Source organism: Capra hircus, chromosome 5 (assembly GCF_001704415.2).
Source record: "Capra hircus breed San Clemente chromosome 5, ASM170441v1, whole genome shotgun sequence".
Taxonomy (NCBI): domain Eukaryota; kingdom Metazoa; phylum Chordata; class Mammalia; order Artiodactyla; family Bovidae; genus Capra; species Capra hircus.
Genome location: NC_030812.1, coordinates 29,557,832 through 29,577,272, shown reverse-complemented (window position 1 = coordinate 29,577,272; position 19,441 = coordinate 29,557,832). Strand labels below are relative to the sequence as shown.

General features: G+C 52.3%; 1 protein-coding gene across 3 annotated transcripts; it reads left to right on the top strand.

Annotated features, from left to right (window-relative positions):
- Positions 8,915-13,966, top strand: AQP5 (aquaporin 5). 3 transcript variants are annotated; one of them, XM_018047812.1, is made up of 4 exons: positions 8,915-9,920; positions 11,015-11,179; positions 11,557-11,640; positions 12,735-13,966. In XM_018047812.1, exons 1-4 carry the CDS (start codon positions 9,201-9,203, stop codon positions 12,810-12,812), a joined length of 1,047 nt encoding a protein of 348 aa, XP_017903301.1. In that variant the 5' UTR covers positions 8,915-9,200; the 3' UTR covers positions 12,813-13,966. The 3 variants fall into 3 exon arrangements, with proteins under 3 accessions (XP_017903301.1, XP_005680167.2, XP_017903302.1); XM_005680110.3 differs by having other exon boundaries at positions 12,627-13,966; XM_018047813.1 differs by lacking the exon at positions 11,015-11,179 and having other exon boundaries at positions 12,627-13,966.

The following is a 19,441-nucleotide window of genomic DNA, read 5'->3' as shown; positions in this document are numbered from 1 at the left end:
TTCAAACATTTGATGATCAGGCAAGGGAGGAAGTGCAGAGACAAGGGAGAAGCAGTCAAGAAACAGTAGTACAGCCTTGGGAGCAGGCTCCTGGTCCCCCCTCAAGGGATATACATAATGTTATCTTTGAGCTCCTCTGCAGAATTAAAACTCATATCATATAGAAGACATGATGAAGCACTCTTCTTTCCAGAGAAGGTCACAGTTCACGCATCACCTGATGCCAGATGACCTCTGGATTAAAGGACACACCCTGATCCCTGATCCTGACTAAAAGACTCTTCACAGCCCCCACCGCGCCCCAAAGGTGGGAAACACAGTTTTGAGGGCATTAGCCCACTGTTGCCCCCGTTCCTGGCAAAGCAATAAATCTATTCTCTTCTACTTCACCCCAAACCCTGTCTCCGAGATTTGATTCAGCACCGGTGTACAGAGGCTGAGCTTCTGGCATCAGTTTTCCTTCTGGGAAATTCCATTTGAAAGGCACCCGCTGGGGCAGAGGTCACAGGCTAAGCGGAACTTGGAAGCTGATTTGAGCCTTGTTATGTTTGGCTTTTGGTTTGAGGCTTCTGTTGCTGGCAAGGATTTTGGTTTGTTCTTGGTCTGCACTTGAGTGTTCTATCGATCAAACATGGGAAATGCTTCATCTTCAATTCCGTCTGATAGTCCTCTGGAGAAAATCCTGGCAGACTGATCAACCTATAGCTATGAACCTATGACTAAAAAGAAATGAGATCCTATTGTAATTCTGTTTGGCCAATGTGCATTCTTAAAAGTGAGGAGAGGTGGCCTTTGTATGATCCCCTACTCTTCAGCTAGAATTGCTTTGTCACAGGAATGGAAAGGCTGGGAATTTGCCCCCCTCCTTCATGGCCAGCCACTCTTGGGTTCCTTGAGAGCCAGTCCTGGGCGTGTTCTCCTTCAAGAACTGAGCCAATCTCTTTGGAACCCTCAGTCTGGGAGTGGGAGTGAAAGTTTTAGATTATACCTCCTCTGATGTTCTGTCTGTGTGACCGTGGCGTATCTGTCGTTTGTATTTGTGTGTGTTGTTTTGGGGTGAGCCACTCTGTCTTGTGCAGGATGGGGGCATTCTACCTGCTCATTGTGAGCCACTTTGAGTTCTCCATCTGGGAGTGGAAATGGGATCATCGGGCTACACCTGGTCTAACATTTTGTCTGCTGAAGCATGCTGTTGTTTGTCTGTATATGTGTCAGTACTGGCACTGACTGGTGGAGAGGCCTTTGGTAAATAACAGGTCTCACTTGTGACAACATCAGCGTATCCTTCTCTATTGCACTGAGCTTCGCCTGTGGCGGAGGGTCGGTTAGAATTTTCCCTTCTGGACTAGCCTTGATAGAGGTGACCCGAGCTCTATCTTCTATCTTGTAGTTCCCCTAGGGTGTTTTTACAAAGCTGGGAAAATTTCAGCTATGCTCCCATGGAAAGGAATTGGTATTTCTGACAACCCTATTTGCAGGGCAGCGATGGAAATGCAGACATTAGACAACAGACCTATGGACCGGGGGAAGCGGGGGAAGGAGAGGGTGGGACAAACGGAGCGAGTAGCAGGGAGACATATCCACTACCATATGTGAAACAGAGAGCCAGTGGGAATGTGCTGTGTGACCCAGGGAACTCCAACCAGAGCTCTGTGACAACCTCGAGGGGTGGGATGGCATGGGAGGTAGGAGGGAGGGTCAAGAGGGAGGGACATATGTATACCTATGGCTGACTTATGTTGCTGTACAGCAGAAACCAACACAATATTGTAAAGCAATTTTCTTTCAATTAAACATAAATAAAAATTTTTTAAAAGAAGGTGGATTCAAAAAAATTTAGTAATTTGGCTTAAAAGCCACACTACTTTACTTCCTGCAATGGTTAATTTTATGTGTCAACTTGGCTGAGCCACAGTACCTAGATATTTAGTCAAGAATTATTCTGAATGCTTCTGTGAAGGTATTTTTTTGTGTGAGATTAGCATTTACATTAACGAAATTTTAGTAAAACTGAAGTCCTCTGTAATGTGGGCAGGCCACAACCAATCAGTTGAAGGCCTCAATAGAACAAGATTAACTTCCCTTAAGCAAGAAGGAATTCTGCCACCTGACTGTCTTTGAACAAGAACTCTTCCCTGAGTTTTCAGCCTAACCACCTATCCTATCAGGTTTGAGGATCCTCAAGTCAACTGGGAAAGCCAGTTTCTTAAAATAAACCTCTCTCTATTCAAAGAAAAAGAAATTGGTATTTCTCTCCCCCTATGCCTTGAGATGTAAATGTTCTACCAGGATTCTCAAGAACATTTATCTAGACTATCTCTACTTTCTGAGATTGAAGAAAGAGAAAAAAGAAAGAGGGGGGCCTCAAATGGAAAAACTGTGAGATCTCTGGTTCTGTCTGTATGTAAATAACTGGCAAGTGAGCTCTATTTAATTGTCTTTAAAATAAGTGCTTATAAATTAAATATTTTAAAAATTGGCCAAGATGAACTTCAGGACCCTATGACCTGGGAAATAGTACTGAATTGACATCTGCTATTGAAGGTGGCTTAAGCTTGCTGGTTCGATTAATATAGATATGTCTTTAGAGCCATCAATATTAAACATAATACTTCGGTTGTACTTAGTTTAATAAAAATCAAATAAAACCTTATTATATCTGTTGCAAATTGGTCAAGGAAAGTAACATAATGTGAAGAAGTTTTTGTTTATTTATCAGCCATGATCTGTAGTATGTGGGATCTTAGTTCCCCAACCAGGGATCAAACTAGGGCCCCTTGTATTAGAAGCACAGAGTCTTAATCACTGAACCATCAGGGAAGTCCTTTAAGGAAAGTAAATGTAAATGATAAGAGCTTTTATGTAAACTGTATGGGAATAATTATGGTTTAGGAATGCCCACTTGAGGAAGATCTCTCTGGGTATTTGGTAACATGAAATGTGAGTTAAATGATGGAAGTTTGTTGAATAGCTGGGTCATTCCCAAATAAAATAAGATACCAGGACATCAATTACTAAACAAAGAAATTAAAGACATTTAGGTCTATCAGTGAATATGTTTGGTGCCACTTGGAGATGTTCTCTATAAAAAAGCAAATGTTTTTAGAAATTATCATTGGTATTTATGTTCACCAATCAATAGAATGCTAATATAAAAGTTTATAATTTCTTACTTCTGAATTTCCACTAGAAATCAAGGTTTCTTAAAAGTTGAGGACTCTAATTTAAACATGTAGTTAAAGCTAATAAAAATAATAAAGGAAACATTTCAGTATGCTGTAGGAAAGTGGGATGTGTGTTTTCAGTAAAGAATGGAATTACATTTTATTAAAGAAAAACAAAGTGAGTCCATCTTAGAGCTCATTGTGTTTGGATGGAAAAATGAGGGATGGGCTAATATGGATGCAGAAAGTGATGGAAGGTATGTGGGAAGTGGACCCTGAGAAGAGTTTTGTGCTTGGTCAAGTCTGGTTGAGTTTGGAATGAATTTAACTGCGTAAACGAATTTCAAAAGTAAGCTGGTTTGAAACTTGAATTTTATCTCTGTCAAGAAGACAATTTTTCTTAAAACACTGAACTGCCTCTGATAACAGATTTAAGTTTCTTTACCTTTTAAGTTATCTGTTCTATATTTGCCTTTGAACTCTTTCATTGTCACTACGGTTAAGTGAATAACGATTGTCTCACAGTGACTTATGATCTTATACACCCAAGTGTTTTGAAACTTTTTGACAAGCATCCCAAATATCCGGGCTTTTTAAAAATAGTTATATATTTATTTGACTGCATCAAGTCTTAGTTGCAGCACATGGGATCTTTGTTGCAATCATGTTATATTGTTGCAAAGTTGAATTAAATTATTAAAGGGACGCTCTTTGTTTCTGAGGCTTAACTCAGTAATCTATTTTTGGATGAAGATCAGATGCTACATGATCTGCAACCAAGAGATTAATACCAGGTTATGGTCATTTAAATTTAAAGGCTCCCTTATGTTGGGGACAATTAAACCATACTAGAGATAACCAGCCTAGCATCACTAGGAAGTTGGGCTGGGTGCTTCATGGACAATGCCGATATATAATTTCCCTTAAAGATAACAGCTGGTATAGAACAGACTAAGTCAGACAAACTGAGACATACTAGGCTGCACCTAATGGAATTTCTTGACTTAAATTCTTACTTATGACCTTACTAATACTGCTAGCTATATTATTTTTTTATGATACCTGTTTTACAAAGCTGCTTTTTAAAATTATGAAATGTGTGACTGAACCTCTGATAAGATGATGATATAAGTTCCATATGAGATTCATGATAGTAATAATGAAATTCTAGATATGGGAAGAAACAACAAGAGGGGATGTTTTCCTGAACCATAAGAGACTAGTAAGAGACAGGGAGTCTGGAGATTTGGGGCTACTATTAATAAGGTCTAGTCCAGTAATAGCACGTGAGTAGCCTATCAGTGAAATCTGCGCCAGACCTGGGAGTAAGGATTCTCAGCACTGTGGGATGAGAGACCATGAAATGACTCCCACCAAACTACGGTCAAATTCATGACCCTGAAGGGGCTCCGCCAACTGAAAACTGGCACTGGCTGTCTGCCTCTGCAAGGATTAGCTTAAGGCCACTGCAGCCACGGACCTTCAACACACCCTGAAAGGAGCTCAGGGTGGAGATCAGGAATGAGGTACTCTGTGCTCTGGAAAAAAAACTGGAAGAACAGGCCTTCAGATAGTTGGACACTCAGGAGATTTTACGAGCCCAAATTCTTGCATCTTCTCATATCAAGAAAAGCACTGAAATCATTAACAGTGACATCTGTTTTGGCCATGAGGAGGGAAAAACATTTGAAAATCAAAATGGAGTGTCTGTGGTTCAGACATCCAAGGTAAAGTTAAGTGACCATTGTGGATTTCAGACACATTCCTGGATTGCTGAGAATTTGAATTTTCTGAGCTGCGTCACACTTAGGATGCGACCAGTTATTCTCAAAGCAATGTCTGCTGGCAGTTGGTAGCTGCAACCAGATGGTTTCAAGGTATCCACTTTAAATGATTAAATTTTTAGACAATAAAATTGGTTTAGGTCAGATGTTAGCAAAAAGAAAAAGAAAAAAAGGCGATATGTGTAGTGGTCAGTATCTCCTGTTATGTATATGTTAATGCTGTTAAAAACCTCCTTAGGTAAAATTAGATAACTGGCTACAATGAGTCTCTTCAAAGGGCCAGTTCCAGACTGAGTTTCAGGTTTATTCTCCTGAATTTCTCAAGGAATGTGATCTATTTTGTCTATTAGAATTCCAGTTGTCACTATTCCAACTACTTCTAATTGGATCTGTTGCGCCAAGTTGTGGACCAGGGGTTTGCGATTTTAATCGAAATAAACTCTGATCCAGGATTTGAAACTCATGAATATTTCCAATTCAGTGTCCAATTGAGGCAGGACTATGCCCTATTTTAGAAGGAAGTAGCCAGAGTGGCCGCCGCCACTGAAAAGATTTCAGGAAGGTTAAAAAGAGAAGAGGAGAATTTCCTTGGTGGTTCATTAGTTAAGAATCTGCCTACCAGTACAGGGGACACAGATTCTATCCCTGGTCCAGGAAGATTCCCCATGCCATGGGGCAACTAAACCTGTGAACTGCAACCACTGAGCCCGTGCTCCAGGGCCCACACGCCACAGCTACTGAAGCCCACACACTCTGAGCCCACGCTTCACAACAAGAGAAGCACCAAGGAGAGGACCACACACCGCAGCTCAAGAGGAGCCCCTGCTCACCAAAGCTAGAGAAAGCCCGTGTGCAGCAGCAAGGACCCAGTGCAGCCAACCGATTAATTGTTTTAAATGTTGGGACTTCCCTGGGGGTCCAGTGGCTAGGACTTGTGCTCTCAATGCTGAGGGCCAGGGTTCAATCCTTGGTTGGGGAACTAAGATCCCACATGCCACATGGTGTAGCCAAAAAAGAAAAAGAAGAAAGGGAGGACTGAAACCGAGTCCCCCTAAGACTGAGTTCCTCTGCTGAGTTTATGATTAACATGCTTGCCTGCTAAGTTGCTTCAGCTGTGTTCGACTCTGTGTGACCCTATGGACCACAGCCCACCAGACTCCTCTGTCTGTCCATGGGATTCTCCAGGCAACAACACTGGAGTGTGTTGCCATGCCCCCTTTCTGGGGATTTTCCTGACCCAGAGACCGAATCTGCATCTCCTGCCTTGACAGGCAGTCTCTTTACCACTAGCACAGCCTGGGAAGCGCTTAGGATTAGCATCTGTATCCAAAATGATTATTCCCCTTCTTGTCCAACACCTGTTCTCCTCAGGATTGAGAAGTATCAAAGAAAAGAGGGTACTGAGATCAAGCAGGACCCTATGGAACTCTTGGGCACAAAAGCCTTTCTGCGTCACCTTCTCTGAATTCCAAAGGGCAGGTTCAAATAGTTGTTGATCAGGGAAGGGAGGGGATGCAAAGACAAGGGAGGAGCAGTCAAGAAACAGAAGTTCAGCCTTGGGGCCAGGGTCCTGGTTCCCCCTCAAGGGATATCCAAAATGTTATCTTTGAACTCTTGCACAAAACTAAAACCCCCACCAAATGGAAGACGTGATGAAGCACTCTTCGTTCCAGAGAAGGTCACAGTTCACCTATCACCTGATGCCATATGATCGCTAGGTTGAAGGAATGTGGGTCCTGCATGCACCCTGATCCTTATCAGCAACCCTGTCCCTGGACAATAAGACTCCTCACAGGCCCCCTCAAAGGGGGGACACACAGCTTTGAGGGCATTAGCCCACTGTGGCCCCCTTTGCCAGGCAAAGCAATAAAGCGATCCTTTTCTACCTCACCCAAACTCTGTCTCAGAGATTTATTTCAGTTTCAGGGTTCAGAGGCCAGATTCAGCTTTACTCTTCAAGTCTTTGCTCAGATGTCACCTTGTCAATAAGACTCTCACTGACAACCATTTAAAATTGCAAAGAACCCCCTTACATATAAAAGTCCCGCTTAACATATTTTATTATTCCATAGCACTTAACCGGACTCTATTGTACTACACATTTTCCATATGTCTATTATTTATTGTCTGTCTCCTTTCACGAGAATATTAGCTCTACATGGCAAAGACATTGTCTGCTGTCTCATGGATATATCTCCAGTGCCTAGAACAGTGCCTGGTATGCAGTAAGTGCTCAATAAGCCTTTGGGGAATGGATGACTGACTTTTCCCTAAACCTGGGGGTGTGTGGAATCTTGGCAGCATCACCTACTGCTAACTACCCTGCCATTTCTACCCTCAGCCTGAAACTGCTGCCAAAGAACCAAGGGGGCCCAATATCAGGAGAAAAAGAAGGGGTTCCTCCTGAGAGATTCTAACTTTCCCTGCCACACACAGGGAGATCCATCTCCCAGCCCAGAGAGGTCCCAAGGAAGCATTCCTCTGGGACTGACCAGGAAGGATCCAAGTGTTCAGGGCAAAGATAATTCCAGCATATGGGCACTCTTGTGACAGCTTGGGGGCAGAGGGACCCTGACGGTCAGAGAGAGGTAGAAAGGCCTCAAGCCAGGCCTAGGAAACATAACCAGCTGCCCTCATTTGAGCCACCTGGATAGATAGGGTCTTGTTCTTCAGCTACACCAGGTCAGTCCTGAAGCGCCTGTGGGTCTCAGCTCACTGTGTGACCCTGGGCAAGGCAGAACCTCTGATTTCCCTCACAGGTAGCTCAGAATTTAATCACACAGTGGAGGCCAGAGCCCTTGGTTAGCTGTAAAAGATTGGTCTCAAAACCTCAAGTAGGAGCTTCCTTCCCCTGAACACTACTGAGTCCTTCCCACTTCAAGACTGTGGAGTTCAAGATTTGTGGATTTATGAGAGCAGTGCCTTGAAGAGAGAGAGTGAAAAAAAGGATGGAAGGGGGCAGACTGGAGGCAAGACAGAGGTGACAGAGCTTAGCCCTCAAAGGCCTCTGGGGTCATGAATGTCATTGTTCCAGTCTGCACCGGTCTGTACCAGGCCCGCAGACCCCTGTGCCCCCAAGCCCAGATGAAGATCCTGTACACAGCTGCCACCCTCTGCCAGGGTCAGGGCCACAGGACCCAGGGCAGATGGCCCCCTGTCTTAAGAGAGACCTGGGGGAGGAGCAGCTCCTGCAGGAAACCAGGGCAGAGCAGGAACAATAGCAAGGTTTCTTCCCCCCTTGTTTCCTTTGGCTTCTTAGCTGCCATGGAGCCCAGGTTCCTCCTCCAGGTCCTTGACTTTCCTCCAGCCCGCCCCTCAGCCCTCTGACGGAACAGCACCTGTTCCCTCCCTCTGCAGGAGGCTTTTAAAATTACAGTCACGATGTGAGGAAACTTTACGGAGCCTCTGTGCCAAGCACCAGACTGTGCTTCCCAAAGATGGGGCATGGGAGCGGTGGAGGCGTCTTCAGTGCAGCTCCACTCCTGGAATCTCGGGGGTCAGTCTTTGCCCCTCTTCCAAGCTCTCAAGGGCCCTCCAGCCTCATTCCCCACATACCTACCCGGGGATTAGGGAAGAGGGAAGGATGGGAGGGGTGCGGGTAGGGGGAAGAAGGGGCGGCGGAGAGGAGGGACTGGGAAGGACTGGAAGAAAGTGTTACCCAGTTCACGGGTGGGAGAACTTGACTTTGGGGGAACTAAAAAAGACCACATGTAAGACATTCAGACGTGGAAAATGATGCAAAGACTGACAAAGTCACAGAGAGTAAAAGAGATGACCAAAGGTGAAATAGAGAGTAGATGCGAGGATGGCCAAGTCCGGGGCAGGCTGGCACGGTGCTCATTAATCCCAAACGCCCCGGCTCCAATCCAGGAGGTCTGCCCCGCCCGAGTCAGGGAGAGGCCCGCGATGGCCGGACCGCCCCGCAAGGCCCTGCCCGGCCATCCGCCCCCGCCCCCGCCACCGCGGGCCCGCAGGGAGCTGGGTGGCGGCGGCGCTGTCCTCAGGGAAACGCATCATTCCAGCCCGGCCGGGCATGAGGCCGGGTCAGGATGCCCAGGTCGCAGGAGGAAAAGGAGGAGCTGGACCCAGCGCCCGGAGAGAAGAAAAGGGGAAGACCACGCCAGAGATCAAGGCTCAGCGGAGGCACCCGTCCGGAGGGCCGAAGAACGGGAGAGCCCAGAGCCAGCAAAGTCTCCCCGGGAGCCCGGGACAGACAGTGGAGTAGGAGCGCGGGAGCCGCCCGGAGCGCACCATGCGCGGGTCCCAGCCCGCCGGGCCGGTCTACATCGCCGGCCGGGTCACGTGGCCCCAGAGGGCGTGCTGCTGCCCGGGCGGGGGGGCGCGCGGGGCCGGGGGCGCGGCGGCCCTGAAGTGCCCTCCCTGCGCGCGGTGCTGGCCCCCGGGTGCGGGAGCCGCCCACTGCCCCCCCGGGCCCGCCCCGCCGCGGGCCGCCTGCCTGGTATATAGCGCGCCCCCGCAGGCCCCGTGCCACGTCGCTAGCCACGCCGCGGGCACCCGAGACTGTGCGGCGCCCCCGAGCCAGCCCCCCACCCCCTGCACCGCCGCCGCCCAAACAGGCGACCCCTGCGGGGGCTGCTGCCTCGACACCATGAAGAAGGAGGTGTGCTCCGCAGCCTTCCTTAAGGCGGTGTTCGCAGAGTTCCTGGCCACCCTCATCTTCGTCTTCTTCGGCCTCGGCTCGGCCCTCAAGTGGCCGTCGGCAATGCCCAGCGTCCTGCAGATCTCGCTGGCCTTCGGGCTGGCCATAGGTACCATGGCCCAGGCCCTGGGGCCCGTGAGCGGTGGCCACATGAACCCCGCCATCACGCTGGCCCTCCTGGTCGGTAACCAGATCTCCCTGCTCCGGGCAGTCTTCTACCTGGTGGCCCAGCTGGTGGGCGCCATTGCTGGCGCCGCAATCCTCTATGGGCTGGCCCCGTACAATGCCCGAGGCAATCTGGCTGTCAATGCGGTGAGTGCCCAGGGGGCTGGCTGTGGGGCAGGGACCCTGGGGTGGGCTCTGGACCTGGTCCCCAAGCCCCATCTCCAGGATGGGTGGCACAGAGTAGACCAGCCAGCTAACACCTTTGCCAAGAAGGTCATAGCACCCTAAGGCCAGGAAGATGAATCTCCATGGTGGTGCGTGCTCTCCGCCAGCTCCTCGGTTGGTATCCGCCTCCTCTGCCCGCCCACCCACCTCGCGCTGCCGCATCCCAGCCTCTCTCCTGGTGCCTGCTGTCTGCCTTTTCTTACCTCTCTTCTCCTGTCTTACCTCCGAGCTCTTCTGTCCTCCTGGGCACCTCATCGCTCCTGTGTTGTCCTCAGTGGAGTGGTCTCATGGAACCATCAGTGACAGATGGGTTGTGATCCTGGCTTTGGTGACCCCAACCTCTCTGGGTTTTGTTTTTCTCATTCTCATTACATGGGAATGGCCATGACCTCCATAGAGTGGGACTCAGGGGGGTATGTTTAGAAGCCAGGCTTGTGGGCTCCCTAATCAGGTGCCTGTACATATGGTCTCTGATGAATATTGCTTTCTGCTCCTGGACCCCTCCCCTTCCCGCCATCCCTAGAACTCCAGTTTCAGCCCCCTTGTCCCATGCAAACTGGGTTCATTAATCAAACACAGAGGAGGATTTTCTCGGCCATTGTCAAACCATGAGTCAGCCCCACCGGAGAGACGGGTTTGAGGTTTGGAACTGGCAGTGGGTCAGGCACGGGCGGGAGGCGGGCTTGGGGGGTGCAGTAAGCAAACTGGGCAGCTGCCCACAGGAGGAAGGGTAAATGCCAGCTTGTGGGGGTTGGGCCTGGGCAGACTGGTGACGGGCCAGTGTCCAGGAAGAGGTCCCCCAGCTTTGTCACTTTGGCCACAGCTTTGCGTTCCAAGCTTTCTGAGCACTAGCAAGTATATAGTCTCTTTGGCAGATGACCTCCCTGAAGTGGCAGGGCTTGGCTTCCAGGCACTTGGGCCCTAGGAGTCCCTGGAGACCAAGACCCCCATCCCTGCGGGTTCCTGGCCATAGAGTCAGAAGAAAGCAGGGATCCTAACACACCATCCCCTTGCAGCTCAACAACAACACGACTGCGGGCCAGGCTGTGGTGGCGGAAATGATTCTGACCTTCCAGCTGGCACTCTGCGTCTTCTCTTCCACTGACTCCCGCCGCACCAGCCCTGTGGGCTCCCCAGCCCTGTCCATTGGCCTGTCCGTCACACTGGGCCACCTAGTGGGGGTGAGCAAAGGCGCCATTTGGCCCCTCAGGGCAAATAATGGGGCCCTGGGGCAGCACCTTCTGGATCAACGAGCCCCCTAGTGAAGACCTAGAGTGGAGCTGCTATACTCTGGCCCAGACCCAATCCCCTCCAGTGTGAGAAAATACAGGAGTGAGGGGGAGTTGGGATGGGGGCAGGAACCAAGCCCAAGCTCAGGACAGAGAGGAGAGGAGGGTCCAGAGGGAACTGTGAAGGGAAAGGCACCAGGCTAGGAATCGGGGGACAGTTGGATGCCTGGCTGAGCCCCTGAACTGCTAGGGGCCCCCAGCGTGGGTCCAGGCCTTGTGAGAGTGGGCAGGCATGCTGCCCTCCTCACGGCCTCCTTCTCTCTGTCTAGATCTACTTCACGGGCTGCTCCATGAACCCGGCCCGATCTTTCGGTCCCGCAGTGATCATGAGTCGGTTCAGCTCTGCACACTGGGTAAGGCTGGACCCTCCCCTGTCTCCCTGGCAATGAGTGCCTAGAAACCCAGCCTTAGCAGCTGACAGTTAACAGGACTTTCTGGATGATGGGGGCCCAGAGCTTGGGGGTGACTGGAGAGAGAAGGGGATGCAGCCAGAACCAGGGCTAGATTTAGATGGCAGGGGACCCTGTTTGGGGGGCAGCGACTATGCGTGTCTGTCCCTCTAGGGAAGGGAAAGGCACCTGTGCTCTGGAGTTGATCTCTGAGGATTTGGTTTCCATCTTTTGGGGTGGCGGGGGGCAGGGAGGTCCAAGTGTCTGTCCTCTCTGATGTATTATTTATCTGTCCCTGTTGGGGACTGGGGAGAGTCTGCCTTCCTGTGGGTCTGTCCCTCTGGACAATCTGTCTGTCATCTCCTTTGAGAGTTCATGGTCTCTCTCCAGAGTCTGTCTCTCTCCCTGTGTTCATCTCTCTGAGGTTCTCCATGTCTCTTCCCTCTGAAGGTTCATTTGTCTCTCTTTAGGGTGGGGTTGGTGGGCTTCCCAGGTGACGCCAGTGGTAAAGAACCTGCCTGCCAATGCAGGAGACGTAAGAGACTGCAGGTTCGATCCCTGGGTTGGGAAGATCCCCTGGAGGAGGACACGGCAGCCCACTCCAGTATTCTTGCCTGCAGAATCCCATTGACAGAGAAGCCTTGCAGGCTATAGTCCATACCGTTGCAAAGAGTCGAATGTGGCTTGCAGCAGTGGCGTAGTGGGGTTGGCGGGGGCCCTGTCCCTCTGGGAATGTCCATCTCCTTTCAGGACCTGGGTGTCAGTGTCCTTGGTCATCGGGGAGTGGGGTGTCAGTTGATCTGTCCCTGAAAAAGGGCAAATTCTCTCTTTCCGGAGGTGTGGGCATGTCTGCGTCTGTCTCCTCTGAGAGGCCCGTGGGTCTGTCCTCTGGGGGGAGGGCTCGGCCCCAAGGCCTGGGCTCAGCCCTGCCGCTGCCCTGTCTCTGCCAGGTGTTCTGGGTGGGGCCCATCGTGGGGGCTGCCACGGCTGCCATCATCTACTTCTACCTGCTCTTCCCCCACTCCCTGAGCCTGAGTGATCGTGTGGCCATCCTCAAGGGCACGTATGAGCCGGACGAGGACTGGGAGGAGAGCCAAGAGGAGCGGAAGAAGACCATGGAGCTGACTGCCCACTGACCAGCATCAGACAGGGGCCAGCCTCTCAGCCCCTGAACTGCAGGGGAGAAGAAGAGAAGCGCACGACAGCAAGGCCTCCTCCCCCCGCAGCTGGGTCCTCCGGGCTGGGAAAGAGGTGCTGCTCCCCAGGCTGTGCAGTGAAGAGCTGGAAGCAAGAGCACAAGATGGGACTCTTGGGGTAGGGGGCCAGGGGCTGGGTGCTGATGGGGAAGAGACAGGGAGGTGAGCTCAGTGCAGGCTGCCCTGGGGCCAGGCCAGGAAGGGGTGGCTTGGCAGCCTGCATCCCCTCCTCCTCCCCAGCCCCTCTTCCAGAGCCAGGAGGACCCCAGCCCCTGGGGCGACAGGGGTTGTGTCACCCCAGAGCTTCTTAGGTTCATTATATGCCACCTTATTTATTTCTGCTCAAGGATGCAGGGGGTAGGGTGCTGGTGTTTAAGGTGGGGGCTTCCCAATAAACCACTGACATTCATGTTTGGCCTCTCTTGCTCCAGAAGATACTCAAGATACTGTAGCTCCTCACTTTTCCTCCGCATCATCCCACACCCCCCTCCACATTCTCCGCAATCCTCCGCGGAAAGACAGGGAAACCGAGGCCAGGGGAGGCTTAGAGAGTCAGAGAAGCGGGGTTGAGAGGGCAGAGAGACCAAAAGTAGGAACAGAGTGGGAGGTCAGGAGGGGGCAGTGGGAACAGAGAAGGTCCTCACCAAGCGACCGCCTGCTCACCCCTCCCTCCTCAGCTATGTCAGGTCCTTGCCACTTGAGGAGGGCCTGGCACCTGAGTCAGGGTGTGCTTAGCAGGGTGGAGGAGAAGTGAACCGGCCGGCAGCCCCTTGAGATGCCAAGGGGCTGAGCAGCCAGGTCTGTCATCGGGCCAGGAGACACAGTCCCAACTCCCCTCTCGACCCCTGGAGGTTCCAGAAAGGTGCCACATTGGGAGCCTGTGTCCAGAGGGAGAAGCCCCTGCCCCCACCCCTATCGGAAGCCATACCCGACGCACCTCTTCTCTGGGTCTGCCTCCACCAGCCAGGGTTCCCACCGTCCTCCCCTTGGCCTGTAGCGCTTACTGTCTTGTTCCCTTGCCATTGACGCTCCTTGGGACACCTCCTTAAACTCAATAAGCCTCTGCCTCTTAAACTATAAAATGAGAATAAAAAAGTGCTCCGTCACAGGGTTGTTGTGGGGTCAGATGAAGGGAGGGAGGGAGATTCCTGAGACTGGGCTGCTCTCTGTGTGGAGAGGGGCAGATAAAGCTCAGGACACAGCTCTGCATCAGAGTTAGAAACTGGCTTTGAGTTCAGTCTGGTTGTGCAACTCTGGATGACACAAGCTGTCCAAGTTTTAATTACTTCGTCTGTAAAAATGGGGATATTTGTACCCATTTCGTGGATTGTTGTGAAGATAAAATGAGACAATGGATAGAGAGGAAACACTTGGGCAGACATCTCAGATCATGGGCTTGATTTGCTTGTATGTAAAGAAACCAGCTAGGCCCCCAGCCACACCCCAGTTCTGGAGGGCCTCTCCTTTCCTGAGAGTGTTTAACCCAAGGTCCCACTTCTTCCTGGCATGGGAACCTCTCCTTGTGGTTTTCAGTTTTGCTCCAGAAGAGAAGGGGCCAGGAAGGCCAGGAGATGGACTGAAAAGGGATGGGAGAAGCTATTGACAGTGGCTGACAAGGGTTGGTCCCAGGGGGTGGGGGTGCGGGTGGGGGCAGATGCTCCAGCCCTCCTCCCAACTTGGGTGGTGAACGTGTGAGTGCTCCGTTGCTTTAGTCGTGTCTGACTCTTAGCAACCCCATGCACTGTAGCCCAACAGGCTCCTCTGTTCATGGGACCATGCACTGTAGCCCAACAGGCTCCTCTGTTCATGGGATTCTCCAGGCAAAAATACTGGAATGGGTTGCCACGCCCTCCTCCAGGGGATCTTCCCCATCCAGGGATGACTGAACCCACGTCTCCTGCATCTCCTGCTCTGCAGGCAGAGTCTTTCCTGCTGAGCCACTGGAGAAGCCCAAATTTGGGTCTGAAGAAGTGAAGTTGCTCAGTCGTGTCCGACTCTTTGCGACCCCATGGACTGTAGCCTACCAGGCTCCTCTGTCCATGGGATTTTCCAGGCAAGAGTACTGGAGTGGGTTGCCATTTCCTTCTCCAGGGGATCTTCCCAACCCAGGGTTCGAGCCTGGGTCTCCCGCATTGTAGGCAGACGCTTTTACTGTCCGAGCCACCAGGGAAGTCTTGGGTCTAATATCTGTAAAAGGGAGCTGCGGCCAGCCCTGTCCTGTCCTGCCTGCCTGCCTGGCAGCTTTATAGTTAACATCAAATGGCAGTGTGTGTGAAACCCCAGTAAAGGAGCGCACCCACCCCGACAGCTGCCACCACCCCTGCCTCTACCCAAGAGCCGGGCTCAAGTGCCAGCTCTGTCCAGCAGGGGGGGACCTCGTCCACCGAATCCACCGCTGCTGAGCTTCCTAGTCCCGCAAGTCCCGGGTCTGGGCTCCAGTCAGATGGAGCGCCGACGAGAGGGCACCTGGAGTCTTTCAGGTCTGGGTCCTCTGGGGTGGGTCCCCAGCCCACCCCACCCCACCGCACTGTCGGGGAGTGGTCCAGAAGAGAGGGGATTCCTTCCCTTCCTCTTTGCCCAGGGGCAGCCAATTTCACCAGGTAGGAAGGTGGACACGGTGATGGATGGAGAGATGGAGGAGGATCAGAGATCAAGGCAGAGAATAGACAGAGTGTTGGCTGTCCAGATGCATGGACAGGAGGGGTGACTGGGAGGGTCAGCTCTTTCAACCCCAATCTGTAGATCAGTATATCAGACGTCACCTTTCCAAACGGCTCAGGTGAGGTACAGTCGTGACTGGGAGCCTGGCCTCTCCGTCCAGCCCAGAAACTTGGTTCCTTTCTCGGACGGGCCCCCAGGGAAGCAGGACGCGGTGAATGGCGGGTCGATGAGGGACAGACTCTCAGGGATGTGCGGGGCACCCCGTCTGAGGGAGGTTCGCCTAGGGCCTGAAGCGGACTAGGTGCCACGCGTCCGGCTGTTTGGCCAGCAGAGGGCGCTGCGCCCCGTCCTGTCGGATCCTCTCCGAGCAGCTCGCGTCCAAGGCTGGCAGAGACCTGCGCACACACGAGTCAGCACACGCTAACCCCGCTCTACGCGGATCTCCGGTTGCACCAAGCGGGCTGCGTCTTCTCCGCATAGACTTCTCGCTCCGCATGAGTGCGGAGCCACATCGCCTGTCCCCCATTCCTTCTCACAGGACCGCTGGGCATCAGACCTTGGTACCTGGCTCCACGTGTTCTCTGAGGGGTACACGTGTGTGTCGTATCCAAGCACACACATGCTCAGTCACCCTCTCTGACCCTCTGCTCCATCTGAAGACAGAACCCAGACGAGCCTTGCTTCTCCGTAGGCTGCTTCCTCCCTTTCCCCTCCCTCTGCGCTCAGGGACGGCCAGTTTCCCCAGGTGGACATGGTGACATGATGGAGAGGTGGAGAACTAGGGGTCAAGGCAGAGGATAGGCAAAGGGCTGGCTGTCTAGATGGCTGGACAAGAGGAGGGGTTGCTGGGCAGGTCGGCCCTCTCAGCCGCCCTCTGAGCCTCCGCTTCCTCTGTCCAGGTTTTAGTGCAGTGGGTGAGGGGATACAAGGGAGATGACCTTGAATCCTCCCCTTTCTGTCATGTTTATTGTTTCTCCTCCTCATCTCCCCATCATCCCTCCTTCTTCTTCTCCGTCTTGCTCCCCCATCCCTTCCCAGCCCTGAGATAGGACCTTAGCACTCACACTGTCCCAAGTGGACTTGCGCACGCACACACACACCTGCTCATACACAGAGATGCCCACCCTGGTAGTCTAGAGTGCCCAGAGACAGGCCTCCGAAAGAGTGAGAGCACACAGCTACCTGGCAGGCAGCTATAGATAGCCAGGTATGGGGCTTGACAAAAACTCTTGCAGCATGAGTGACCTCAAAAGCATGCCACTAGGGCCCAGGAAGGCTAGGTTCAGGGACATGCTGGCTAGAGCGAGTTCTGGCCGATGTCCACCTGTCCTGGACAGGTAAAGGACCAAGTTCCAGGCCAGGCAGGGTCCCAGGAGACTCTACTCCAGGTCAACTGGAGACCAGGGCCACCACCCACTGAAGGCTCTCAACCCTGGGTCCCAGAGCAGGGGCCTCAGGTGCTGCTTGTCCTGGACCATTTCTAACCCAGCACGGTCTTCACAGCTCTCACTGGAGTGGGAAGGGAGGTGACAGTCCTAATAGTCACCATTTTCTGACTTTCTCCAAGGCATCAGCACATTCACTCCTAACAACATACTGCTGCTGCTGCTGCTGCTAAGTCGTCTCAGTCATGCCCGACTCTGTGCGACTCCATAGACGGCAGCCCACCAGGCTCCCCCGTCCCTGGGATTCTCCAGGCAAGAACACTGGAGTGGGTTGCCATTTCCTTCTCCAATGCGTGAAAGTGAAAAGTGAAAGTGAAGTCACTCAGTCATGTCCAACTCTTAGCGACCCCGTGGACTGCAGCCCACCAGGCTCCTTCATCCATGGGATTTTCCAGGCAAGAGTGGTGGAGTGGGGTGCCATTACCTTCTCCAACAACATATTAGGGAGGTGGGAACTAACATCTCCACTTTTTTTTTTTGGCCTGGAGGCGCAGTTTGCAGGATCTTAGTTCCCCAACCAGGGGCTGAAACTTGGCCCCCAGCAGTGAAAACTCAAAATGCTAACCACTGAACCACCAAGGAATTCCCATCATGTCCACTTTAAAAGTGGGAAAGCTGAGGTGACAGGAGTCAACACTGGTCAGGGGTGCGGAACACACGGCAGTATTCAAATGCTTCTCTTTCTGATCAAAGGTTCCCAAGAGCCAGGCGTGACTGCTGCTCGGTGCCTGCGTACAGTGCAGACGCTGAGGCCAGGTGATGTGCAGGGACTGGGAAGCGCCCGTCCTCAGGCCCTCCGTGGCCCTGTCTGAGGGGCGCAAAGGAGGGAGATGCCCTTGGAATTCGCTGGGACAGCCCCGGGCAGGGAATTCCCCCCACCCCTCCGTGCCAGGGAGTAATGTCACTCACACTGTGCCCACAGCCACATTCCTTCAGTCTGAAGCATTTCTTGAAAAACGCCTTCATGCCACGCAAGCCTGGGAGTCTGCACTGGAACAGTGGCAGGACCAAGGAGGTCAAAGCCAGAAGCAGCCACTAGTTATTCCCAAGCCCATCTTCTCTATGAAGTTTGCCCTGACTCTGCTGGAGGGGGGAAATTAGGGCAGGCTTCATAGAGGAATTGAACTTGAGCAAAGTCTTGAAAGAAAACCAAAAAAGAAAGGCATTCCAAACCCAGAGTCTCCCCTACTCGGTGATTACCCAGGCACGTTTCAGAGAGCCAGCCAGGCAGAGGGAGAAGTGAAAATCACAGATGAGGCTGGGAATGGCCGAGAGAGGTCCCCAGTCACTCGAAGGGAGCCAGGAACCCAAGGAGGGGCCTCGACTTGAACCCAGGAAGAGGGCTGCCTCTTCTTCAGGACCAGAGGGAAGCTGGCAAGGGGATAGGGGGCTGCAGGGGCACGGGATCGGGGAGGATACGTGAAGTCTTGCCCCCTAGTTTCACTTTCTAGGTAGAGCAAGAGGCAAATCGATCTGCTGGAAGAAAGCCAGAGCAAGGTAGGGTACTCGAAGAGAGTAGGGAAGATTTGAAGCAGGGCTTGGAAGAATAGGGAGAGGGCTGCCTGGGGACAGTGTGGTGTATGGATTACTGAGACCCCTACTGAGGCCAGAGACCATAGGCTTGTCAAGACATCAGTCTGCATGGCTGGCTGAGTTTCTCCAGCAGTGCTCAGCAGCACAGATGGGAGCAGAAGGGTGTGGAGGAGAATGTGCATGGAGGGAGAATGTGCATGGGGGTCAGGGAGGGCAAGGTGCAGAGAATGGGTAGCTGGGACAGGGACACTGCAAGGTGAGATGCCAGGGGATCTGGCTGGACGGAGTAGAGTCAAATCAGGAGGGTGGGATGAACAGAAAGGGGAGAGGGGAGGATTGGGGGAGGGAGGTGGCTAGAATTGAAGTGGGAGAGGGTGGTTGGATAGAGCCTGTGGTCAGAGTTGGGATATTTCACTTGAAGATTTCAGAAGGCCTGTCCCAGGTAAGGACAGGTATAATAAGGCTGTAAGGCGAGCTGGCTGAAATGAAGCAGACATGAAAGCCTCCAGGAGGTCAGGAAACTTGTTCACTCATGCATTCATTCAGCAAATATTTATTGAGCACCTGCTGCAGGGCTGAGCCAATCCCTATGCAAGAGGGTACATGTAGTGATGAACAAAGCTTGGTTCCTGCCCCCCAAGGGGCTCCCCGCCTCACTGGGGCGATACATTAACACCGTGCCAACACCCATGGTGACTGTAGTGTCAAGGGCCAGGTGTGGTGAGGCCTCACCCAGGAAAGGGCCAGGTGATGTCAATGCTGAGCCTTGGGAATAGATTGCTGCTGTTCAGTCGCCTGCTAGTCGCGTCTGACTCTGTGACCTCATGACTGCAGCACGCCAGGCCTCCCTGTCCCTCACCGTCTCCCAGACTTTCCCCAATGTCATGTTCATTGCTTTGGTGATGCCATCCAGCTATCTCATCCCCTGAT